This window comes from Harpia harpyja, chromosome Z, assembly GCF_026419915.1.
Source record: "Harpia harpyja isolate bHarHar1 chromosome Z, bHarHar1 primary haplotype, whole genome shotgun sequence".
NCBI classification, from domain to species: domain Eukaryota; kingdom Metazoa; phylum Chordata; class Aves; order Accipitriformes; family Accipitridae; genus Harpia; species Harpia harpyja.
Window position 1 is genome coordinate 90669108 of NC_068969.1, and position 27720 is coordinate 90696827.

At 39.5% G+C, this 27720-nt stretch overlaps 1 protein-coding gene across 1 annotated transcript in view; it reads left to right on the top strand.

The window, feature by feature from the left end:
* Nucleotides 1–8886: 8886 nt before the first annotated feature.
* LOC128137834 (secretory carrier-associated membrane protein 1) overlaps nucleotides 8887–27720 on the top strand; it is a 48452-nt gene continuing 29618 nt past the window's right edge. Inside the window, exons 1-2 of the mRNA XM_052779044.1 lie at nucleotides 8887–9048; nucleotides 24002–24079. Of these exons, the coding sequence (XP_052635004.1) occupies nucleotides 8992–9048; nucleotides 24002–24079 (135 nt within the window). The 5' untranslated portion in view covers nucleotides 8887–8991. The remainder of the gene's footprint in view (nucleotides 9049–24001; nucleotides 24080–27720) is intronic.

Below are 27720 nucleotides of genomic sequence, written 5' to 3' on the forward strand. Positions count from 1 at the left end.
CCTTGTTATGGCCTTGTTAGTGGCCTTGTTAGTGGCCAATCTCTTTCAACAAGGACCTGCATGTTTTCTCCCCAACACTTCAGATCTCCGTTTACTGAAATGATGATTTGACATTTACAACCTCTAGGTTATTCTGAGCTTTGAATTTTCAAATACCACATAGAGCTTGCTGCACGACTGTACTCAGGTATTTCAAAGGGAATATTGATTTGACTTTAGCATGCTTACCATTAGCAGTTCAGTGTTGGCATCACTGTCTTTAAAGCCAAGCATTTTTATGAAGTCCTGGATTTCCTTAGCTATTCATTTTCAGATAATGTTAAAGTTTATCAGTATGTAAAACTATTTTGTGATGTAATTTTTAATTATCTTGTCATCCACATAAAAAGGCTACATGGTCAAGAAAGGCAATGGGTTGGAATGGAGATTAATGGACATTCTTGGCTAATTCTGCAATTTAATTTGAAGAGCTACTTTTGAAACTATAGAAAAAGCAGTTACCTTTTTTAAATGGGGGACAAGTGGATGTGACCCTAATAAGAAATTTCTTGCTTATGAATTGCAGACTTTCTTAGCATATAAGCTCCTCAAAAACTTTAAACTTTTGATCTAATAATGCAGTTTTGCTTCCCTTTTATGCAACATTTCAGATATCCAGAATTTTTTTCAAAGGCAGCAAGATAAGTGTATTTTACACCACTTTTGATATGTTTCCAGTAAGGCTTGCTTCAACTATTGAATGAACTAACCTTTGGTAACTGTTAACATTTTAAAGATTATAATTACAACACTTTTGTAAACAACAGATCAGGGTCACAATAAAATAACTAATCAGGTTCCCTTGTTGTATTTCTTTCCAGCAGTTAGATTTAGTGATATGCCTGCTTTCTTTTCTTTTTTTCCCCCTTTTTAAAAACAAATCTACCCTAATAAGGAATCAGTACAAAATGGAATCAGTGTTGAAATCCTCTCTTTCAGACCTCTATAGTTCTTTAAAGAAACAATACTTTTTGTCTTGAAAGTACACACTGAGCTACTGTTATTAGAAAAGAGAGAGCAATTACTGCATTTTTAAGATGAAATATCCTTCTTTTCCAATTGACTTTAAATCTGAAGAGGCACAAGTTTAACAAACATTTCATTTATGCTTCTTATTCTTCAGAGGAAGCCTAATCTGCATGCTAAAATTGTCATTTTTCATATCCATAATCTGCCCCTTCTGAAAATAAGCCTCTCAAAATAATTAGTGGCTGGTTTTTTTTAGTTCTGCCAAGATGTTTTTCCTTTTAAGGATCTGATTAATAACCTGTTAGGAATGTCAAAGGGCATATTCAAAGGAAAGAGTTATTTATTAAAAAAATGAAAAGTATTTTATGTGAACCATTGTGCAATAAATGTCTCTCATCTCAAACTATGCTGTCTCTACAGCTGTGTACAGGAGTAGCTATCAGAAACTTTCAGAGCTCTTTTGTGTGTCCATCCCCACTGATTGTTCAGTTCCCTCCACTTTCCTGCACACATTTTTAAGTATGCAAGATGCAAAAGATTTTTCAAAAGTCAGACCTTAAATGGATGTGCTTTCCTAAACTCTACGTACAGCTCCCATGAGAACATAAACTCCTGAAAAGGTGAACACAAACTCCACATTATATATGCTGTCAGCAACAGACCATCATCTGATTTTTTGTTGTTTTACTCACAAAAGGAAGCTTTGCAGAGATTACTGAAAGCTGTTGTTCCTATGGATTATTTTATAAAGGGATGCCATATAATAGAACATATACCCTCTGCTTTAGGTCATGTGCCTACTACATGGGATAGGCCACTGTTTCTGGTTCTGTTATTCCTAAAAAAATTCTCAGGAATAAAGTTTGAGCAGAGAAAAGCAGGAAAAACGCTGCATGCCATTAAAAAGAGATAGTCCTACCCAAACTGGGATATCTGTTTATCTAACTTACAGTTTACTGTCATCTCTGCTTCTTCCAGTTCCTGGCATTTCTGGGAATCACTCCTTTTTCTTCTTTATATAAAAAGCAGACATCAACACTTAAGAATCACGCCTATACAAATTAAACCAAAGTCTGTCTTACGTTCCTTCAACACTGTATCCTTTCTATTTAATGTTTAAATCATATAGGTATGAATACTTCCATCAGCTTCACTTCATGTCTGCTATTGCAGCCTTCAGAACATCTCCACCACACCATATCTCTGTAGCACTGTGGTAATCTGTGGTAATTTCACCAGATGATCTTTAGATTTAATCTTGGAATTATCTTTTTTTTATATCCAAGACTTAGCTTCAGACTGCAGGTGATTGCCTGAAATTTCCTCGTTGTCTAAAGCTGTGGTTCCATGTTTGTGGTTGTACGTGGTCATATTACCTTGGAGTACAGGTTTGAGTCAGTTCAGACACAAGGGCACTTTTCCAACACTGCTGTTCACTTAGCAAGAGCTAATGGTAGAGGTTTTTGGATGGCAAGAAGCCTGATGCTCTGACTGCTCCATGTGCAGCCATTCACTTGTCCATCCTCTTTTCCTATGGGGCTCCCTATGGACTGGCCTCTTTGGAAGAGCTGGCCTTCTGTTTATAATATCAGACTTCCCCTACGTTGCTGGCCAGAAACAACTGTCCTTAAAGCACTGCTTCGCTGCGAAGACACCATTCAGCAGTGCAAAAGCAATACATAATTTTTGCTGGATTCTTGCCTGATGACAGCTGTATTGAGACCCTCTGTGCCAGGCAGGAGCCTTCCTGTCCACTAACGGTCACATACAGGGAGAATAGGTACACAGAGATGGAATGACACCAGGCCAGGCTGCCCCAAGCCTAAAAATTCTCAATATATTGTTGGGCTTTGTGTGAAGATTAGTAACTACTTGCACCTGTGCAACAGAATCAGGAGAGTTAAACTGTGAAGGATGGCCTCCGAGCGATTTTATGCAAAACTCCACATTTGTTCTGCAAAACTGTGTATAGTTGAATTGAAATCAAGAAACCATTATTACACACACCTTTTGTTCTCAATCTTCTTTCCTTATTTGTTGCAGAACAGAACTCCTGATGTGACAACCACAGTTTTGAATCACTCACTCCTTATATGTATACAGATTACTCCCTGAATTGTTTTTCAGATCCTAGAATTGCAATTCAATTGCTTTCTAATTGGAATTTAGTTTCTTAATAATTACAACTTAATAATCACTCAATGAAGAAAATATGAGTGATTAAAAAGCAATGCAAAACATAAAATAATCAAAATGCAGACAAATATTTATGTTAAACTATTTATGTACAGTTTTAAATTGGAAAGGATGAGAGACGCACTGAAAATTTATTTGCCAGAATCATTTGGCTGGAAGGGTGAACAGCACAAGTCCTGCTACTGTCTAGACAATTCCCACTGAAGTCCACCAGTGCACCTCTTCTTGAGGGATATAGATATGGGAAGAGGTTGGGGAGGTGTAGGAAAAGGGCTGCAGAAGCCAGGCATCTGCAGTATAATACAGCAAGAGATAATACAGTGGGAGGACGAGACGGGTGAGACTGCAGTCTGCTCACTGCCTGAACTAGCTCTTTTATCACCTGCCTTAGCTTCTGCTCTTCCTCCCATTCTTTAGTTGGTATAGGAACATATGCAAGCAGCACAGACTGCTAGTGCTGCCTGGCTTCACTCCACAGCTGCCTGGAATGCTCTCTCCATTCCCAAATAGCATGTGTTCACTTTGCCGTATCTTCCCTCATGACTGTAGCTTACTATTCATTGCTCCCACGCACTGGCTTCCATGGTAGGTTAGCCATCCTCTTAAAGGCAGCGTTTGTGGCAGTGTGTGGCTTCATCCACATGTGTCATGACTCTTTAGACGAGAGGGAAAATTGCTAGTGTTCTGCTGCCAGCTAGATGGATACATAAGTCTTCTTCCAGCAGGAATAACTTTTCTTACATGATTACATCCTGCTGTCTTGGACAATGCTGATGATTGCTGGGCTCTATAAGTGTGTTTATGTTTACCTTTGCTGCCTGTGGGATGGGAAACAGGCAGACAAATTCAGTCTGGGAGAAAAATGAAGACATCTTGCTGGTGATAGCTATGCTGTGCCTGCACATTCCTAAAATACAGGCATCCCCTGCCATGAGAGAAGGGCTCTACTGTTTGGACAAAGACGAGCAACTGGTCCACAGGGAAAAGAAACAGAGGGAAGGATGGTTTGCTGACGATCTACTCTTTGTAGAGTCCCAGAACAGATGGAGCAGAATAGGACTAAGGGGAATATGAAGAGCAGCAGAGACTAATGGCTCCACTGGAGACAGCTTTTACTTTTCATATCTAATGCTCATTTCAAATGACATGACATTGAGCAATGTCATTCCAGGTCAGCAGAAATGATTCTTTGCTCAAGAAGAATGACCCAATTTTGTTATTACCCAGCATGCCCTTAGAGCACCTGGACATTAGTGAAATCAGTTGCTCCAAGTAGCAAATATGAGATGTTGGTTCTCTGCAGTGAACTAAAGTTCAGTTCTGATTCCCCTGAGGGGCATGAGGAACAGTGGCTGGACGCACATGTCCTTACATCAGTGCAGGTCTGGGGTAGAGCATACAGGGCAGGGTCAGTCACAGCAAGAGAGTGGGGTACAGCATGGGCATACAGGGCACGAGATCACTGGCAGTACTACACCATCCTTTGGCAAAATGACCACAACCTGGCTATGCATCAGTTACCCATTCCCTGCTGCAATTCAGCTATTGCCTGGGGAATCCTCCTCCTACCTCTGAAGAGGTGAGCTGTCCACAGAGAAGAATTCCAAATATCCTGCTACAGTTCTGGAACACAACAGGAAAATGGAAGTGTGGGTCTTCAGAAAGTAGTCAGGGTTCTCATAAAAAGGGGAAGATGCTCACTAGCCTGTGCGTATTCATTGTTCCACTTGTCAGGTGACCCCAGAGGTTTGGCTTGGTTACACACCATCTCCTGTAAACTGGCTAAGCTGGTTCTACTCAGAAAAGGGTGCAAGTGTATCTTCTGACAGTAGAACTGGCAAAGCTGCCTCACTCCCAGAAAAAGACCAAAGCTACCTCTTCAGGCTATTTAAAACAAGTTTGTATTAGCTCAACACTTTGCATGATGGAAATGCAGAGATTTTGATTCAGCAATCAGCACACTAAAACTGCATTTATTATCTTGTGGAATCAGGCCTTCATTGAATTGTAAGAAAGAGAAAGAGAAAGAGAGGTTAAATGGGAGTCTGCATGTAGCAGATCTTTGGAGTTCTGAATGCTGCTATGATATCTGCCCTTTCTCCTATTTTCTCCACATGTTTTCCTTTTAAATTGAGGTAGAAGATTTTGGGGAATATTGCAGCTCATGACCTTCAAGTATTATATTGAAATGCCTGTTTATCACACTTCCCTCTCCTCTCTCCTAAGTTAAAATCTTTCCAACATTTTGCAAGTAAATCTCTCTGCTGTAAAACCTAGAAAAATGTTCTTGCTATTTTAAATTGTTCCAAGAGCTGTTATTGAATAACTCTTCAGGTGAAGTTTTACCTAACAGACTAGGTGCCTTCCGTCTAACCTTTCAGCAAGCACTTTAAAATTGGTATCTGCACAAGATCTAATTTGAAGCTGTAACTTGCACTTACACTACCATGGAGTTCTCTTGCTTGTTTCTACTACATGAGTTTCTAGCAGTCGTTCAGTCTTTGTGCCAGTCATTTTGCCCAACTCTTGTAGCAGAGCCTTAGCTATGTGCTCATGTGGCACGTTGACATTCTCCATCCCTGCTTTCTTCTAACATTTATGCTTGCATTTCATGCTGCATTGACTGCTCCATTTTATGAAAGGAAACACTTCTTCACAAGGTTTACTAGGGCTTATTTGTTACAGCTTGGTTTTATTTTTTGAAGATCCATTCTCTGTAAAACTGTGATCTACTTTATTGGTACAGAGAGCTGACCAAGACAGATCACTTGGTTGTGTACTCAGCATTTGAACATTTTGGATTGAAAAAAACCTGATGGATTTTCCTCTCAGCTGATCTGAGCACTTCTCACCACCATCTGAGGTTGGCATAAACATTGGAAATTCCGCAAGTGATAGAAAATTGAGAAAGCCAGGACTTGAAGGAATAATATCAAGTCAGTTCCTTACACAAGATTTCTTAAACACAGTATACAAGTACAGTACTCACACAAGCAGTTCAAATCTGTTCGTTGAAGTTTAAACTACTTCTTTGTGAGAAAATGGCTAATTCAGATTGAGATAATTTTGTTTGCTAAGAAGGCAACTATTTCAGAATTATTGAAAACCACTGAATGAAACCAAATCCGGGAGGCAGGGGAATTTTTAATTGAGAGAGATATTTTTATCTAAATAATGTCACCCATTCTCTATCAGAACTTATTTTTCAATGAACTTACTAGCATATTAAAAATCAGATTGACGTATTTATGAGCTATATCTTGTATCAGAATCATAAACAGCTAATTGCAAGTAGGTAATTCTTACAAAAAAATTCAACTCTACTATTTGGTAAGCACGGTGTAGAGAGGATTTGTTCAGGGGGGACATCCTTGGCTAATCATGTCTCTTTTCTAATTCTGAAACTCCTTTGTTAGATAAGGAAAATAATTGACAATGTCAACTCTCAGCATCAGATGATGACCTTTTATATTGCCCATGTTTTTTATGTATAGTACAAACTACTCAGTTAGTTGGAAGCATAATTTAATTCTCATTTTCTATTAGCTGGCAGTCAGTTGGTATCTTCCAAAGTTAAGACTGCTAGTAGCAGCAAAGACGTTCTATCAAAGTTCTATCATTTAATTGTAAAATGCTTATTATCCTTTCCAAAAACACCCTAATGCAGTTTCATTTCTGCCTTGAAACTCATATGAGATGACAGATTATTCCCCTCTAACTGCGCACAAATTATTGTCAGAGAAACATCACATTGTCCATGATTTGAAGCACCAGCAACCACACAGGAAAAGATGTTCTTTTCAGTCAAACCTTCATTCATTCATGCATGCGTTCATTCATTCATGTTCAGCTTAAAGAGGAGCAAATATACAGTTGCCAATGCACAGAGCTTTTGAATTATCAACACTTATCATTGAGCTATGATATATTGAGCCATGGGCAAATATTGGAAAACAACATGATTTAATTTGCTGTCACCATAAGTGAGCTATATAAATGATTGTGACTAATACTGTAATGTACTTTTGTTGAACGTACAACAGCTGCCTTTGTGTTTTTTAAAGTATGAAGTATTTTACACTTCATAACAAGAAAAAAGTTGAAAGTTTTGTTGTTTAGAAGCTATGCTTTTATGATTTGTCCCATTTGCATACCATCTTATATCTGACAGTCCTTCACAAATAATTGAGAAACTTCTGCATAAATTAGAGCAAGCCTTGAAGCAATTATTGCTTTCTTTACTGATCCATGCAAAATCAATTCTTGTGTACACGTAGGATTTTTCCTGACTTGCTGACAGAACACCACCATTGTAATGACTGCCAGTGTCAGGATCAGAGTACTGATATATGTAGAACCATTAAAATACATAAAAGTGTTAACATTCTGAGTCAGCCTTCAAAAAACCCTGGATCGTGTGCCCCCCAGTTAGTCTATGATTATTACATGGGAAACAACCACATCTGAATAGCAAAAAGTTAAAAGGCCAGTTTTACTCTCAGAGCAATTTATTTCTAACTTGTCCCAAACCTCTCCTTTTTTTGCATTTAAATGGAAGTTTCAATCATTTCTTTAGAAAGCATGTAAAGAAATTCAGGATTCACTGGTTTTAAAAGTGTTGCATCAATGTAGACTGTTTAAGTATATGGGATTTCAGATTTCAACCATGGCTCTGAACCAAAGGTTCTTCAGTGCTTCAAACAGCTGCTCCCATTTATTTACATCATTCAGACCAGGTTCTTCGAACTGCAGTGTCAGTAGTTCTGAGGAAGTATTTGAAGCCTTTCAAACAGTTCGAAATGGTTTAACACTTCCAAGAAGCCCTTTTAACGTGTCCACCCATGGAAGCCAGATTTTGTGACCGTGGTTCAAAGCCATACCCTACCGACAGCCCTGGTCGAACCTCTGTGCAAGACATCTGAGAAGCCATACGCTTGGCAAGCTATTTATCATGCGAACAGGAGAAGGGTACAAGAGAGTAAATTTGTGTTTCACCACATAAGCCCCAAATTTGAAGGCTTTCTTGTTACCTTCGCATCTGCATTTCACTTTCCAGGCGAGACGGGCTGCCCTGACCCCCTCTGAGGGGGGCAAGGGCGGAGGAAAGGACAGGCCACGCACCTCCTCCCGTCGGGCACCGTCCGCACGGTACCGAGAGCCCCGAGGCGCGGTTACCAAATGGCGGCGACCCTTGCCGAGCCGGCGCCTCGGAGCTGCCCGGCCGGTCGCCGCTTTCTGAGAGAAGGCACTCCGCTCCCGCCATGGCCGCCGGCACCGTCCGCACGCCCCTTCCAGCTGCCGCGCGGAGCCTGCCACAGGCGGGAAGCCCCGGGCCTCCCTCTTCCACGGCTCCCGGCTGACGCTGACAAGCGAGGGCGGCGGGACAGAGTCCCCCATCGCCCCCCATCAGCCCAGGTGGAGCGACGAGGCCGACGGGCGCCCAACACACCACACCAACCCCTGGAATGGGCTCTTCTAGCCCCCCCCGCCCTCCCGAAATGGGCGCTCCCAAGCCCTGCTCCCGCCCTGCCTCCTGCCCGTGCCGGGAATAGGCGCTCCCCCTCTCCTCCAAGGCCATCCCGCCCCGTAACCTCACTTCCGGGGCGGCCATTTTGGGAGGTCGGCGCTCCGTGGCTGGTCGGTGAGGAGGGGGCGGGCCCGGGCGCGGGCCGCAGCGGCTGGTGACAGCGGCAGGGGCGGGCGGGGGGCGGGGAGCCGGCGAGTGTCGGGGGCGTCGCGAGGGGAAGAGCCGCCACCCGGTGAGCGCAGGGCCCGGCTGCCCCCGCCATGTCGGACTTCGACAGCAACCCTTTCGCCGACCCGGACCTCAACAACCCCTTCAAGGTGAGGCTGGGGGCGGGGAAGGGGCGGCCGTGAGCCTTCCTCGGTGTGGCGGCGGGGGGGGGGGGGCGGAGAGCGGGCTGTGCCGAGCCGCGGGCATCCCGGGGGCGGGGCCCCGGCCCTTTCTCCCGCTGCGTGCGGAGGGGCCGTTCCCTGCCGCGGGAGGTGGGGACGGGCCGGCACTGCGGGGTAGCGCTGGCCTCGGGGCGGGGGGGCGCTGGCCGGCGGCGAGCCTTGGGGCACGACGGCTCTAGGGGGGCCCGTAGGGTAAGCAGGGGTTTTTTGGAAGCCGTGGGAGCGGGCATAGCCGTTTCACAAGTTCAGGTTTCCCTCTTTCCCTCTCTTGCTAAAATAACACAAATAGCTTTTCGGGTGGATTGTTTGAAGGGGGAAAAAAAAAAAGGTTTCTTGATTTACGTGGTAACTTTGTGTGCGTATAATACTACTACGGTCTGTTTTCTTCCGTTTGACTGACCCAGATAGTTAAGCTCAGTGAATTTACTCCCTTTTTCCTCTCTAGCCTCCTCCCAGCCTCCATCAAGCTTACTTGCTTTTTGACGTTAGTTCTAAAGCATGCAGGGTACTGATGGCTGGGCATAGGGTCTACCCTGCATCCCAAAATGCTGCGTTGTAATGTGTTCTAAAGCTTTTAGTTTTCGCACTATTGACTTGTCATACAGCTGAGAATTGTTTCTTCACCCGCTGTTCTGGCTTCAGCTGTCAAAATGAGCTGACCTCCTTAGATGCTTCCCCTCCTTATCATTTCTTCCTTTGCTATTTGAATCCAGTTCAACTAGTTTATTGAGCTACTTACTTTAATAATCTTACTAAACTTTTTTTTGCTGCATTTTATTTCATGCTGATGCTTGTGGAATGATTGCTGGAGGTGACTTATTGATATGTGTGTCCGTCCGTCGTCCCCCCCCCTTAAGGGAAGGTGAACCTCCAGGGTGGAATGCAGTGGATATGCAAGAAATCTGTTCCATAATAATTCCCTAAGCAACATAACCTGCAACCTTAGATGTTAGCAACACCAGGGGAGCTTTGTGAGCTGACTCTAAGAGAAACAACGCAGAGGGTGGAGTGGAAACACTGGCCACGCTCTCTGATACCACTGCAGGGATGGGGAGCTGGAACTACTGGAACAAGAATGGAAGGTCCCTGCATTGAATCCACTGAAGCAAGGAGGTGAAATAAGGGGAGTTCTGTCAACGCTATTGCCTTACTTCTGAATTGTATCCTAAGTACCCAGTTCTGGTACCGACAGTCCTGTACTGACACGCTAAATCATGTTCCCTGGGTGAACTTTGCTCATTCTAATCTCATTATAATACCAAAACACACCCCCATCCCAAAAACTACCCGCCTCCAAGGTGTGACCGCCCCTCACTGAGCATGCGCTCTGAATGTTTTTGGGCACGTACCTTTAAATGCAAAGCGAGAGAACTTTATACCAATCAAAGTAAAGGTATGTATGACTAGAGTCACTCAAGCTCCACCTAAAAAATAAGAAAATATGAAAGGGCTTAAGAGAGGAAGACTGTTAGGGAAGACACCATGATAGACAAGTTGGGAGGACATCGCTGACTTCTGGGATCAGTCGAAGGGCTGAATCTCTCTTCCCCCCCGCCCCCCCCCCTCCCAAAGGGACACCTATTGGGTGAGATTCAAACCTTCGGTTATACCGAGTGCCTCCCTGGGAAACTTAGAAATCTCTATAGAGGTTTTCCATAATTTATTGTGCTTGTAGTCGACTGTATTATTATTTGTGTGTGCTTTGCAGACAGTGTATTTATCACTGGCAATCCAAAAGGACCTGTACTGTTGCTTTAATAAACTGCTCTGCTCATTAATCTAGTTGTAATAGTTCATTAACGCAACCAAACTCCCTAAGTCTGGTAATTCTAGTGCATTGAACGTGGCTAAGCCGACAGCACAGTAGACTGTTAAGTGCATCTGTCATCATGATAGTTCAACATATTGAACGCAACCAGAATTACAGCACTGAATTGGACATTAGTCAGAAATTAAACCTAGCTGCCCCCAGCCCCTCTGACATCTGAGGATAAGCTGGAACTCAAGGGGGTTTATTTTCTGCCAAACTTCTTTACCCTTTAATGCAACAGATGCTTTAAAGCGCACTCACATAGTATATGGCAGTGAGTTTAGAATGTCAGCTGGAATAATTAAGCCTTTTAAAAATTGAACTGTCACATTTCAAGCATACTTCTGTGCAGGTAGCTACTGGAAGCATAGAGTTACTGACATTTTTTCGTTGGAGTCTGTCCGAATCATTAGTTTCATTTTTACGGTCATAAAATTTAGTTTATAGTATTCCTTAGGCTAGATGCTGTGTTTTTACTTGATGCTGTACACAGTGCAATGACCTTCCAGATGAACAGCAGCCCTGGCATTGAGGGAGTTGCCAAAAATAGTTTGGACTGGCAGCAATGGCAGTGAGCTTTGTTCTTTTAAATACCTTTTGGCACAAAGCACTGAAAAGGTGTCATTTTTCTAGAATGTGTCTTCAGCAACAAAAATATGTTATGCTTTTCCTCACTTTTTGTAATAGTTATGAAAATAACATCCAGCAAAATTTTTTGTGTCTAGATACCAAGAGTGGTCAGGGTATTGGAAGCAGTACTGTTGCCCCTGCATCACTTACCAGCTGAGGTAGCTTGTCCTATGTAGTTTCTGAGACCTAAGCTTGGGACCTACCTCAAACATACTTGCAGTTTGAAGGCGATGCTTAAAGTGCAATAGTTTATTCCAGTTTCTCTTCAGGGAAAGACTTCTGTTGTAGCTGTCAGGGAGAATCCATGCTCTACTCATCTGCAATGCATCACGATAAAAGGACTCTATAACAACTTCTCTGTAACTTGAAGCTCACTGTTAAGCACAGTTCTGCATTTCTTTCATTTCCAGAAGTTGGTTTAGGAAAAACTGTATGCTTTTCCTTTTTCAGAGGCTTTTTTCACTTCCTTCAATCTTTCCATCACATTCCACTGCCCACAAAAGGTAATCTTGCGTACCTTTACTCGTCCACACATTTAACTTGAAGGGGCAGAAGGCCTCATATATAAGCCAAACCTTGTTTGTCATCTCGTTGGCATAACAGCTTTGAAATTAGTGGGTATTCATGCATGTCTGCATTTAAGTTTTTTCTCACCATGTGCTTTAAAATACTTTACCCGTAGAACTAGTATTTCCAGATGGACCCTGAAACCTAAGTCATGTTGTCTAAACACCTTATCCAAATGTACTCATATTTTTATTTTTCTTTGCTTGATAATTTAATGTATGATGTGATTAGTTGTTTTCCTTACTTTTGAAACCACTTCCTGTGCTAATGTAATAGCACAAAGTATTATGGCAGAGAAGGGGGGGGAGAGCGCATCACGTGGAAGAGTTGTTGCCAAGGTCTAAAGATAGATCCTTCTTTTTCTTAAATATTTTGGTTTTACTAATTGTCTGTGATCTACTTGAGGTTTCCTGTGACTGTTCTCATGCCTTTTAATAAAAAGATTTCAGCAGAGATTCTTGCTTGATGTTGAATCAAATAAATATGTTCTCTGGGAAGATAAAGGTAAAGCAGAAACATCTAGTTTGCTCAGTATTTTGGGTAGTTAATTCTTTTGGAAACCTGAAATTAAATTAAATTTCTGCTTTAGTGTCTACTGGAAGTAATTAAATTTAGCTTGTAAAATAGAATTTCTTCTTTCAAGTATTAGCTTACTTGGATGGATCATAAAACGTTGATTTTGAGACAGTGGCTACTTAACCTCTGCTTTTTCTTTTTTTATTCTTTAAAAAAACCAAACCAAACTTGAACTGAACCCAAAGGCTGATAGGCTTTAGAAGTTATAGTATTCCTCTGTAAATAGCCGTCGCCTGGATGCTGTACCAACAAACCAAGACATGTTTTGGTTTGAAAGACAGGAGGTAATGAAACAAACAGATAAGTAACAGCAGAAAATGCATCCGTGTACCATACAAATGAAGACATGATAATCCTGCTGTAATTTGATGTAGCAGCATTGTGAAGAAGTACACATTTGGTGTGACCTCAAGTATCATAAATGAAAGCAGACTAATAATGAAAGCTGTTTCATTTCTTTCACTGAGAAGCACTTGTGATAACTTGTGAGTATGAATTCACATTTGGTAAAGTTCTCACTGACAAATGTTGCAGTCCCACAACACCCAAACAGGGTGAGCAGAGCAGATCCAGCGATGGTAACTGTGTTCAGCCAAGAGTCTAGAGTGCTAGACAAATCCATAGACAGGAGGCAGATCTGAGCCCAAGTTAGAAAGTCAAGTCAGGGGCAGGATCAGGTCCTGTGCAAGTAATCAGGGTCAGCCAACAGTCTGGTGATTACCAAGGAAGTCCTTAGTGATGAAGTGGGTCTGACCACCTGGGAGGTGATATGGATACAAAGGTTCTGAAACAGCAGTCTCTCAAAATCCAGTGTAAGTTTCACTTAATCTGAAGCAATTCAGCAATTCGCATACAATAAAAATGTGTTGTTTCTGTAGTTGTGTTTCTTTTTTTTTTCTTTTATAAGTGAATGATACTACTACAAAGAGAAGAAATTCTTTTTTTTAAGTAGAGCTATGAATTTCACAGGCCATTGTGGCTTGGCTGACAGACTGTAAAAGGTTTGTGGGCTGGCTGTTACAGTCATCCAAACATATGAAACGGTTACTTATGAGTGACTGTGGAATCGGGACTTTAAAAACTGTGTTCTGTGATTAATTGGGTCGGTTCATCTGAGGTATTTAGAGCTCTGAACAGGTGCGGGTATTTGATACTATAGAAATTATGGTAGGACTGAAAACTGAGACGTATTTCTGTTTAAATGTGAATGGTGACCTTTAGGTAAAAGCCAAACCACCATGTGATATGGATGAAGTTTTAAACAGAATGGCCTGTGTCTTGTTCAGTTTTAGTGTGGAAGGACACAATCATGGAAACTCTCAAATGTATGTAATGTTAATTACGCGAGTAGTTTCTTTGGGTGGGATTAGGTATCCAAACTGTGGTTAGGTTTGAGTTGTTGCTCCAAAAAGACACAGATCTTATGTAGTTCTGTCATGACTGCCATTCTTGTGTGGATGTCCGAGATGCTCTGAGATACCTAAAAATGGCATTAGGCACCTGAATTGCTCCCGCTGAGGTCGCAAGATTACTTGAGTCACTAGAGCTAAGTATATGTTAGAGCTTAAATTTACTGCAGAGGTAATTCCAGTTTTAAGTTGGATATTACACTTAATCTGGCTCACATGAGCACAAATTAATCTTCCATCTGGTTAGGCAGGAAGTACAAGCTGGATGTTTGATGCTGAAGCTAATAGTGCAAATGACTGCTACCTTGTGTGGCAGCAGAATCTATAATGTTTACACCTTGATTGCTCAAGTGAAGCTAAAGTGATAGAAACTTACAGGAAGAAAGAGAAGTCTTAATTATTTTTGAGGGATCAGGACCCTGATTTCTTGATGTGTTTCTGCAGTATTTGTGCTTTAGAATTCAAAAGTTGTGTTGTGTGCCTATATGCATAACTGAGTTTTCATTCTTTTATATGACTAAAATATACCCAATTAAGTTGTCTGGCTTTAAATTAGTAAAGGACATAAAATACAAATATTTTTCTGACTTTAATACTTGGTTTCCCTTCATGACCTCAAAACTTACAAATTCCCCTAAATCTTGCATAATTTAATGCTGAACATCATGGTATTGGAAGTGTCCTTTAGCTGCCCTACATGGTAGTTAGCTTTCAAGAGTACACTTCATCAGTGCTGTAACTGTACTCTAATCTATTAAAACTATGAAGTGTTCTAACAGGTATTCAGTAACAGTTATACCTGCATTTTTTCCAGATTTTCAGTAAAGTCTTAGCACATATTGCATTACTATTATTATTGCACTATGTATTGAGATTTAATATTACAAAGAGGAACGTAACACACGTTTCAGAGCTGACGAAAAAGATTTGAGAATAGGTATGAGATGGAGATGACGCTTTGTCAGGCATCTAGTACTCCACTGCAAGATGGGACTGGTGCAAGTTGTAGGACAGATTTGGCCTTGTGAGCCTCTGAAGTTCTTTTGGCTTCAGAGGTGGGGAATTTGCCTTGCTTAGTAGCTCAGAACCCTTTGTAGCTCTGCTTCCATGAGATAATGTGGCATGTAACGGGCACCGCATGAGGACCAAGTATAAGAACCAGTTGGCTACTTCTGTGCTGTCCTATTTAATAATTGTGTTCTGGTAGTGCCAGAGTGAAAATCTTTTGAATATCATTCTGGGGGGGGGAGAATGACTGATCAGTGAATGAGACGTTAAACTTGAAATTGTGAAAGAACTGTTGTAGCAGTTACTCAGTTGTTTTTTGTTTGTTTGGTTGGTTGGTTGGTTTTTTTTATTAGAAGTACAGAAATAGTCTGTATTTTGCCTCTAAGTCATTAATTCCTCCAGGTGTTACATGTGTAACCTTTAAGGACAATTCTTTCTTGTAGTAAGTGGTTTTTAATCATAGGTTAAAATATATTATTGTTGGTGCAATACATAAGGCTTCCTTTATACGGTTAAATGTAAACTGTTTATACAGCTAATGTATTATTAGAATAGTGAAACATGAAATCTCAATTTAGTTGCTGTTTGTGAACACAGTTTCTGTACCTTTACTCATTCTTGGGCCTGGGATGATGAAGAAAGCAAGCATGAAGAACCAGCAATGTTTGACACTGCATCAGAACATCAGTAGCTTCTTGAAACTTAACTTTTCCACGTGCAGCTTGTGGCATGAACAGGGAGGAAGTCTTTGGGGAGTTTAGCTCTTTGATTTATACCAAATGTTTACTGAACATGTACAAATTGCAATTTCAGAGGCTTCATCTGGCTGAATATAGTGTTATGGGACTGAAGAACACATCCTTCATGTGCAGTCTATCTTCTTTTCCACGTGTCAGGTCCTAATGTAAAAGCTGAAATGCAGCAGTTAACACAGGAGTAAGAAAACTTTGATATCCATTGCTGGCCAAATAAATTTTTTTCTCCCAATTTTATCCTCAAAAGCTAAGCTTTGTCAGAAATCTCTCCCCCAAAATGCTCATGAGGACATACTGAAAGCAAAGTATATCATGTGGAGAGTTTAAACTGAAACAGCAATAGCTTTGATTGCTTTCCAGAACTCGTTTATGAAAAGTGGGATGGATAGTTTTCTCTTTGAGAAATCAAAAACTTCAGACCAGCAAACATAGTTTCAGGCATTTTTTCATTGCATTTTTGCTTAATTTTCTGAGCTGGTGGTGTGATTTTGGGAAGTACTCAACAGAAAGCAGGAAGTACAACTGTTACTATAAAAAAAAACAAACCTCAGGATGAATTCTTACTGGAAAGTGTACAATTAGTGTTACTCACATTTAGAAAAGGCTAATATGAAGTGGGTATAGAGAATAAGTTGTGATAATCATTGAAGAGCTTAACTTGAAATGAATAGAGCTTATCCTTTTCACGTAGCAAAACAAAGCCTTTCAGTAGGAGTGGTAGGGAAAAGAAATCCTTGTTGGTCAAGATTGGCTTTGCTAGATTTGTGAATCTAATCTCATGATTTCCCCAGGGTTGATTCACCAGTCTGGATTCGGTCCTGTTAGACCTCTGGCTTCTGCTTCTATTCTGTATACAGTCAGAGTTTTTTTAAGGAGTAACATCTTTGCTGAGCATGTTGGGTAGTTTGGAGGGTAAGATAGGGGTTGTGCCTCTTTTGCTTTCTGGGAACTTTCAAGCACAAAAAGCAACAGGGAAAATGCATAGCTAGGTGAAGCTGGTTCTGGAACAGTAAATGCCAAAGAAGTTGGCAAAGCAAAGGCTGGTTGATACCAGCAACTGGTAAAGCAGTTAGCTTGGATAAACTTATTTGTGGGGATCTTGAAGTAGAAGAGAAAAATTTTATGGTGACAGAGCTTAAGGGTAGCCAGTGACTGATGAGGGAGGTGGTAGGATTGATACAGTGATACTGATTACTGATAACATAAAGAGACTTCATCTTCTAAGGGTCTTTGTGATGCGGAAAACTGTTTTCTCAGCTGACATTGCAACTACTCCAGTCATTAAGAGATCATTCTTAGCCCTTGAACTTAACGTAGAACTAAGGTAAAAAATGTAGATTTCTACAGTTGTTTTCAGTAGCTTATTCTTCCCTTGAATATACTTAAGGAGCTATGTAACTGATAAGGTGTTTTCCATATTTTCTTTTTCTGACTTCATTCACTAAAAGTAATTAATCCTCTTCATTTAAAATCTTCATTTTTTGTGTTCATAGTATATTGTTTCTCCTTAGTCTTTTTTCCCTAGGACTAACCAGGTGTACTTCTGTCAGTTTACTCAGATATTTGGTGCTGTCCTTTGAATTCCATGTAAATTTAAAAAAGAAAGAAAGGAAAAAAAAAAAAAGAATTCTGTCACTTCTAAGTGCAGCATTTCAGTTTTATGCTTTTTCCGAACAACATGATTGTTGTATTCTTTTGATGTACAATACTCCTGGTATCCAAGTCTTGGAAGATACTCAGTTGTCTTGCTTACTTGCCCTTGTCAATCAGTGTTAAAAATTGACCTTATTATCCCATTTCCTTAGCAGTTACAAGTAGCCTCTGTTCTTTTCCTTGTAAAAGTATCTTATGCATTTTTACCTGTACCTCTTACCTACAATTTTTTTTGTTCTACTTAGGTTATGTGATTTTTATATGAAATTCTTGTTTTCGGTTGCTGATGTGTTGCAAAACAATTATAATCTCTATCCAAATCAGGGTTTAGAATGAGTGTTTATAAACCCTGTTTCTTGACCTCTGCAATAAGATGTTGCTTTTACTTCCCTGCTTGTCCTTGGGAGCAAACTGAACATAGTAAAGTAAATTAAATGTTCTGTGCAGAGCACTGATGTTACTTACTGAGTTCCACTTAGGAAAAAAAAAAAAGGCAATGCAAGGTCATATTATCTTTATTTATATTTTTAGCCGGTTTTTTTTCTGCTGTCATTCCATGGTAAATTATTTGTGCACAAGATAAACGCTTTGGTCTTTTTGGTAGAAGAATGGGTGTACCTCAAAAGTGAAAACTTTTTAACAACATGAAGGACAGTTCGGAGGGGATGATTCTGAGTTCACTACTTTCTCTTCACTTAAATCAAAATCACAACTAACAATGTAAACTTAGCTGATGGTGTTTTTCAGAATATGATTGCATTAGGTATGCTATCAAAGCATTTTACTCATGGTGGAACAATGTTGGACCCATTCCCAGTGAACAGTAATACAAAGCATCATTACAAATGCATCTACTTCTTCAGTCTTCAATTTGCTAATCTCCTCTGTATTAATGAAACCTGGTAGCTGATGACTAGTTTTGGTCTAAAGTTATTTGGTCTAAAGTTTGGGGTTTTTTTTAAAGCTGTGAAAACTTGCATAGATTGGATTATTCCGCTCCATTTTAAACATTCTCACTTGTAATTAATTGTGTTTGTACACCCTCCATGATAAATGGGAATTCACTTAATTTTATTTATATCTGAGTGATGTGAACATAATTTGTTAACCTGGCACAGGAGATATTTTTAATAGATCTGTAGGTGCTCTTGTTAATGTGAGATATAAATGTGTGGTGTTTTCAGTTTCTGTTTTGTTTGTTTGTGTTTCATTTTGGCTTTTTTCTGACTGACTTTTCCATTCTTGATGTAAATACTGGGGTGCTTCTTGTACCTGACTCCTAGTGATTCAAAGAGTATGATGCTAATCTTTGCTTTTGAGAATGACGTTATAGGAGAGAAACTACAAGAAGTAGGTAAAATGAAAGATTAGTTGAAAAACAGTTAATTAAGTTGCGCTTGTTTCTTACAACTTCAGTCTCCTGAACTAATTCAGATCTTGAAAATATCATCTGAAATGACTGTGTGTGACTTAAATGCACCAATAGCCACAGTACCGAGGTATGAAAAATGGCCTCTTCTTAAATCCTCTTCCGTGGTTGGTATCACTAATAGTTAAATAAAAAGATCAGAAACACAGGGTGCTGAACTGGCAGGAGTTTGGGTGAGATTAGGCTAGAGAAGGAAGTGTGAATTGGAAGGAGGCAACAAGGAGTTGGACAAGATGAGAATTACAGGGATCAGCACTCAAAGGAGCAGGGACTGGGACTGGCTGGGTCACTGAGGAAAATCAAGTTGTGGCAAGGAGTTAGTGCAAGGGCAGGTCCAATTCAGGCAGACCACCGTGACATAGCTTTCTCAGCCTGAGATTGGACAGGGCATTTTGCAGTTGCTGCATTCAGTGGATGACATCAGATATTTAAAGTCTGTCCCAGAAATTCCCAATCTTCTCTATTTGCAGAGGGTAACCCAATTTTTAATCACTTAAATCATGCAGCAAGTTGAGGTCTCTGGATAATTGATGGTTCCAGCCATGCTGCTGCTTTGTGTTGGTGTCTGTACATTATCAACTGTTAGAACTTGTCTTTATGGCTTTTTTCTGTATCTTAATATTAAAAAACAAAAATAACTAAAAATTAATGCATTTAACTTTATTATCTGGGTGGAATACCAAATATGGAAACACAAGTTATGCCAGCCTAGATTTACTTACTCCTATAGAATATTAAAGTTTTCACTGTTTTAACCACTAGAATATATGTCATGCAACATGGAAATTTGATAGCATTCATTTAAATGTCACTCTTTCTTTGATTACGTGGTCCTGCATGACATTTATTGTTCATATTCATTATTCAAACCCCAATTAACTTCTGAATTCACTGTTTTATTATTCTGCAGCAGTGAGTATGAGTGCATCACAGTTTTTCTCACTATTTAGACAAGTTGGCATTTGCTGCATTTTTAAAATGAGATGCAATGAGTGTAAGGTAAATGATTCAAAGTAATTCTTTGTGTTCTTTGGGATGTCAGGTCTAATCTCTTCAGAAATGCTGTAAGTAGTGTTTTGAAACGTGAAGTGCAGCTCCTGTTGGTGTCAGTTGTTCGATGCACTGTAGGTATGCAGACCGGTTTGAAGTCTAGCAGCCTACACCTGGGCACGCAGACTATGAAGAGCTTGTTTCTTTCCATGCTGAGGACAGTTTAGCATTAGAGAAGATTGCAGTGGATGGGTATAGGAGAGGTACGGATGTCCAGGCTAGTGCTTGCCTCCTTCAACTCTGAGTTTCTCTTCTTTTCCTGTGATCTCTGGTTTACTTCTTGAGTCTTTCTGCTTGTGGAAGAGATGAGGCCATGAACTTCTGTTGAAGTCCAGACTGTATAATTCAGGTTTTCTGAGAGCAGAATTTGAATGCTACTTGTCATGGTGGGGTTCAATTTGTGTATTTCAATACAACTTTTTTTTTTTTTTTTCCTCTGGGTAATGAAAGTTTTATTAAATAGAGCTGATAATGAGTGTCCTCTGAGTCAGTTTTTTTTCAGAGCTGCTGCTGCTACTTTTGCAGACAATAGCAATATTTGGCAGACGTATAGCAATTGCTAATTCAAAATGAGAATGGACTTCTGATGGAGAGCTTCTTGCTCTACTCACTGTATGTATTTAAGCATACAACTTCTTTCTAGTACTAAGACTTCTGATGTAGTAAGCTTGTTTGGCTCAACATACATTCCCTGTCGTTTGTCAGTGTTAGAATGTCACAATAGCTGTGTGAAGAGATCTGAGAAACTTTTTCCCCTTGGTCTTCTCTAAAACACTCAGAGAAAAAAGTCTTTCTTTCATCAGATATTTATTATTGTTTGCATATTGTATTTCTAAATATAGATTGCTCTTCTGAATTTGACTTGACCACTCACTCCTGCTTTTTGGAAATCTGCTGCTGTTCAGTGGCTGTCTCATGAGTCTGATAATGCTAGTTATTCAAATAATTGCATTTATTGTCCTTTGCAGGCACAATCGTGCACTCTTCAGACACAGAAGTTTAGTGTGGAAATACACTTTTTAAGCAGCTGATATAACTTAAAAGTACTAAGTGCTATTCAAGTTTTAGTAATGTAGACATACCGTTTCACTATATGGCTGATGGTTAGCTATCAGTAGTTTCATAGGTGTCTGTACTTGAACATTTTTATGTGTGGAAGAGGGAATGGTATGAGAGGATTTCTGGAAGGGGTACCATACTGAAAGCATGAACAAAGAACAGTGTTTTATGGTCTGCTAATTCACACTAATGTGTAAAGGCTAGAATAAGTGTACTGGGTCTGGCAGAGATGGAGTTAATTTTTTCACAGCAGTCCCTATGGTGCTGTGTTTCCGATTTGTGACCACTGCAGTGGTGGTAAGGCACCAGTGTTTTAGCTGTTGCCAAACAGCGCTTGCACAGCATCAAGCAAGGCCTTCTCTGTTTTGGACTCTGCTTCCCCCTGGGAGTAGGCTAGGGTAGGGCAGGAAGTTGGGAGGGGACACAGGCAGGACAGCGGACCCCAACTGACCAAAGAGGTATTCCATACTGTATAGATAGCATCACGCTCGGCATTAACATTGGTGGTGCTGGTCGAGGTGGTGGGGATGTTCCAAGGTAACCATTGCTCAGAGGCTGGCTGGGCGTCTGTCCGCTGGTGGGAGTGGTGAGTGATTGCCTTTGCATCACTTGTGGGTTTTTGTTGCCTTTTATTCTTTTTTTCCCTCTACCTCTCCTCCCACTTTATTAATCTGCCTTTTTCTCAACACCCACAAGTTTTACTTGCTTTTGCCTTTCTGATTCTCTCCCCTATCCACTGGGGAGGGCAGTGAGCAAGCACCTAGGTGGGGGCCTAGCTACTGGCTAGGGTGGACCCACCACAGTAAGTTAAAAGTTTTCAGCTGTATATACAACTTTCTGCCATCCTGTATATTGAATTATGAAATTGTGTTATTAACTTCATTTTTAACTTCATCTTTTTTGATCTTGTACTGACAAGTCTACTAAACTAATGCCTAATTCAAATGTCAGATTTAATTCTTCCCTTATTTTTTATGATCTTTTTATTCAATGTTTCAAATGATTTGTAGTTGAATTTTGACAACATTCTCCCCACACATATACTTTCCCTTGGTTTTTTTGTTCATCTGCAAAATATTTTGTGCCAGTCATTTGATGAAAGAACATGTTACAGTGAATTAGTCCATCAGTTCATGCAAGACGTGATGAGATTTTAGTTAGAACAGTGTATTCAAGTCTAGGATGGTAACTTAAAAAACATGGGAAATGCGGGGGAGACTGTCACCAGGGTGGCTTTATTGAAATCACTAATTATGGTGTAAGTCAAAGAGGAAAGCTGGTTTTGGATTGCATGTAACATTTATAGAAAGGGTGATTCTTTTTCAGTCACCATTAAAATAGTGCTTTGCAGCTAAATGTATGCTTTAGCCAAAAGTGGTAGCATCTGATGCGACAAGAAAGGTAGTTTTTATGTATGCTTATGCATATGAATTTGATTAAAATATGCAACATACAATTTTTTAATTTCTGAAGCAATGATTTTCTTGTCTTAAACCTTTTTTAGAGTAAAAAATTTTTAATTGCCTCATATTAATAAATCTGTGACTATAGCTAGTGGAAAAACCAGACTTATTTGCTGTATCCATCAGCCTTTTAGAGTTGATTGGTACGCTGCCCTCAGTTTTTGGAGGTTTTTTTTTCCTAGCTGTAAATAAGTTGAGTGCAGCCATTAAGAAAATACTGTTCCTGCATCTGTAGATTAAGTTACTGCTGCCAAGACTAAGCTAATGCTGTAATACAGATGCTAATCCTAAGAATCTAGATTTTTTTTTTCAGTAGCTTAATAGTTTGTATGTTTACTTAAGTGTAGATTAAGTCACTTACTGTATTTTTAAAAAAAAATTAGACAAATATTTAATGTAGAAGTTTTAAATGTAGCTGTCTTTAAAGGAAATATGAATGTAAATGTATATAAATGCAAATACTTACCACCTTCCCAGTCTTTATCAACTCCAGTTGGTTTTCTAATGTTGAACTAGAATGTTGAAATTAAGAAAATAAGTATATCTATACATAAGTTATAAATAAGTAAATAGTATATTTACAGTTATTTTGTATATTTGATGTACATATAAAATATTGTACACTTGTTTTGTGCATTTATGTAAATATAAATGTAACTATCCATATTGAATACATGGATTTATTAATTTTCAAGAAAACCTTCCTTTCATCCATTCTTATGTTCTGAAGATGCAAAACCATTAAATTAAGGCACAGAAACAACATAGTGGAACCAGACATCACATGGAATAAGTGCAGTTTTTCTTCATATGAAGTTAGTGTGGGCTATGGTAGTGGGCACTTCTGTTCTTCTGCAGAGCAAAGCCTCCCTGTCTCTAGCACAGAGAATTCCTGAAGCAGCTTTCTCGAGCTAAACCTCAGGCAGTCTTTCTTACTGTATAGTTCACTGGAGGAAAAAAATTACACTTTTTTCTTAATTCTACCAGTTCAGGTAGAAGGTGAACCAGAGGTGCTTTTGGCATTATGGGACACTGTTTCCTCACCTTCATTTTTGGGAAATGCTTTTCCTGTTCCTGAAGATGTTGGAGGTACTTCTGCATGGGGAAAACCAAGAGTTACAGAAAGCTCTTTTCTTCTGTTGTGCTTTTTGGGTGTAGAGTTGTGGAGTCCAGTGGTCAACATAGCAGGATACAGTTTTCTTCCCTTCTCTATTGAAAGCTTTTTTTTCCTTATAAATCAAATGTATGACAGATGGAGTTCCTTTTAGACTGTGTTAATCTAGGTTTATGAGAAGCTCAGAATGGAATGATGTCATTTTGGAGACAGAGAACGAGGTGTATGTTTACAGGCTTTTTTAGTGAGAACAAACCTTTTTTTAGATTGAAGCAAAAGCTGAGTTTTATATGATATAAATGTTGACTTGTTGCTTATGTACATGTGCATACATTGACAGAACTGTTTTCTCTTCTAGGATCCTTCTGTTACACAAGTGACAAGAAATGTGCCTCCAGGGCTAGATGAGTACAATCCTTTCTCTGATTCAAGAACAGTAAGCACATTTATTTCTTAATCTTGCTGTTAATCTTTTTAGGTAAGGTTTGTGAGTTATTGTCTTCAGAGTTTGGGACTGATATAAAACATGTGACAGGCTAGCTAGAGGTAATGGAAGATGTGTAAGGATAGATAGTCCCATCAAGTATCTGGAGGATTCAGTGGGTGGGTTGACTTAAATGAGCTTTGACCTGTTAAGGATAGTGGCTCTCTGGAAGGGAACCAAAACAGAACTGAGTTTTTCCTGTGTTCAGTAAGACTTCTGGTAGTCCGTCCTTACGCTTTTCTGAATTTTACTTGCTTTAAAGCTTGTGACCATGGCCCTATTCCCCAGTGTCTTGCTTTTGATTTCCATTTCACTTAATAAAAGTGCTGTTCAGAATAAGAAAAACATTGCATTTAAGTAACAGTCTGCAGGCTATGAGTAGTTGTGCTGTAGTGAGTGGAATAATTTATGTCCAAGAAACAGTTGGGTTTTGCCTCTAATTTGTATAGTTTTAATTTACCTTGTGCTTATTTTCACCCATGGAGGGGAAGATACAAGGAATGGGGTAGTAAATTCATATTGTAAGAGCATTTTTCAGTAGTTACTTTTGACAGTGAAGATCTTGTGCAAGATGAGCAAAATGTATGGATGATTAAGATCTGTCAGTATAATTTATAAACATTAAAATACTGTATTTTTCAAATGTAGGCTTATTTCCTGTGGCAAATCTGGTAGTGCTGATAGGGAATGTTGGTATTTGAGTCTTTGCAGTACAACAGTAAGGCTTCATACAATGTTTAAAATGCTAGACTGGAAGAACCTTGGTTCTGAGTATGCCTTGGATCAGCTGTTTAAGGCAGAATATTTACAACTAGCAACAGTATTAAATAAGTCTCCAAAATTTTTTTCTCCTAACTCACAATGTCATGAATTATGTTTGATTTATCTTTCTGAAGCTTGAACAGTTTCAAAATTGCTTTGTGTTGACCATAAATTAGAAAGACAGTCTGACATTTTTTATTAATTTTGTATTTATTTTTACATGCAGCTCTGTGGGAAAAGGAAAACTGAAGTATATGGTTAAGGTTATCTGGCTTTGAACAGTCAGTTGTTCATGTACAAAAAATTCTAATTGCTCATTACAGATGTCACTCATATAGAAAAATTGGGAGGATGGAGGAAATCTTTAAGTCAGTGTTCAGATCTCCTAAGTATGTGCTATATTCATACACTGTGGTTCAATTAATAATCTATGGGATGTTACCATATTCATTAAAACTGTCTGTTGAATGAGCAGTTCTCTTTCTGTAGAGGAAAAGAACTTTGACAGGTTTTCTTGCAGAAAGCAAGACTGAAGGAATAAAGCATATTCAGCTAAGAGTGCAGTAGTAATCAACCTTTAGATGATACTCCCCTTCCTCTCTCTGTCTCTTGTCGATGCTGAATATGTAAGTATTTATTCTGTAATTATATGCTTTTGCAGGAATGTGCTTAGGTACCTGAGGATATGCTCACAATTCCATGTGCTCACCTCTCTTTTTCCTACCAGCTTTGTATGCAAGAGGAGAGCATACTATGCATGTACAAATAAATGTATGCAACAGGAGTGGAAGTGAATGCCTTTAAAGATTGGATGAACAGAGGTAGGAGCAGGGTCTGTGAATTTTGGGCTTGGAGGATTACAATGTCCTTCAGGGTAGGGATAGAAATTACTCTGCATTTTGTGTGCTGTGCAGAGCAAAAACATCCAAATAGTTTCTGGGGGCTTTGATTTGCTGCTGTTCCTCGTTCTACCTTTGTTGAGAAGCTGAGTCATCTTGAACAGTTTTGTGCAGGTAATCCCACTTCTAGCATTTGAAAACCATAATGGTGCTAGTGAGCAGAAAGGATACAAGCTGGTGGTAGCAAAGTATGTCCTGGAGATTTCTGTGCTTTTTAGTTTGAGAATTGCTGGTCTGTAAGACTTAAAATGATGTTGTTTCACTATGAATAACAATGTGTAGTTGTAGTTTTTAAGGAAGCTGAGAATGGTATGCTTCAATTGGAAATCCAGATTTCTAGTGGTAGTGGTAAGATGGTAGGTATTTTGCAGTCCATAGCATTAACCTTCTTTCCCCCTTCCCTCCACACTCAAGTTAATAAAGCATGCTGCAGTGCAGAAACACTTCTCCATTGCAAATCCAGACAGGAATGTTTCTTCTGTGAGAAAGTGACTTCAAACTGTGAATACTGACATTCGTTGTCTTAGCTCAGTTGTGTTCTCCCTTTGCCAAGGGAGATGCTTCCTGTCAGTTCTTTCTTGGTTATCAGGATAGGGCAGAAAAAAACCCAGTAAATTCTACTTTTTCTTGGTATTCCTTATTCTAATTTCTTCTTCTCTTTTTTTTTTTTTTAATTATTTCAGTGCATTCACCTTTTCTCGGTCAACTTTTATCCTTCACATCTGCAGTGGGAAGTTTGGTGGGAAAATAACATGTAAGACATAATGAGGAAAGTGAATGGGCATAGGAGATTTTAGGGCTCAAGTGTCACCAGCTTGATATCTAACATGAGAAATCAGAAGTCATTTTTTTTTTTTTTTCCTCTTCTTACCAAATTTCAAAGCCTGTCTTATTTTTGATTGTTAAACAATGTTTTCAGTGAATGGTATAAATGTCAGATTAAATATCATTGCCTGCATCTTCAGTGATTTTATCTCCAGTTCTAACAGTCACCATGGAGATGACTTTGTGTCTTTTGTCATGTTTCTGAAATCAACAAGGAACAGATGCGATCAGACAATTAGTATTTCTGCTTCATCTTTTAATGAAAATACTGTTGAAGGAGGCCTTTAATCTCTTCCTCTTTCTACAAGTTTTGCTAATGCATGTTGAACTCCTCCGAGCACTGTGTATAGATGTATAACGTGTAGACACAATAATGCATATAGCAATCACTTTCAAATTGCTGTATTAAAAATTTGGAAGAAATCATTGGTAGAGTTGGGGTTTTTTTGTTTTTAAGAGACATATTTCGATGGATTTTTTTTTTTTTTTTTTTTTTCAGTAAATTCCTGGGTAGCTTCCCTCCTGTCTTGCATCCAAATTCAGTGAAGTGTTTATAAGACACCAGATTGACCATCCACACCTGGCTTCTTTTGGAAGTCTTCTCCCTGCCCCCAATAAATGGACTACTTCACCCACATGGGGAAATGTATTCAAGAGAAAACTTCTTTTGAGCATTTATCTCTAGCCAACCTCTTCTCTTTGAGAGGTCATATAATTTGCTGCTTCTCCCAGTGCAGCTGTGAGAGCAAGGCATGAAATAAAAAGATCTATCCCAGAAGTACCATTTGGGGTAGGAACAAAAAGGGGTGTTGCAAAGTGGGGTTGATTGAATTTCAAGATATAAGTACCTTATCGTAATGTGTCAGTGAGGGTCAAAGACCATGGACCTGTGAAATAAAGTCTCTGTAAAAACAGTAGACTTAGTTCCCCTATCCAAATGTGGGTGGTATATCATTATATGATGTGATAAAAACAGAATTGCTGACAGTCTGTCTTCCTGTGAATGTCTCATCAATCCTACCCAGGCTGTCAGTCGGCTATCTCTCTTCCATACCCAAATCCCTAAGCCACCAGTAGCACTTGGACAGGCAACCAACAGCGCATGGA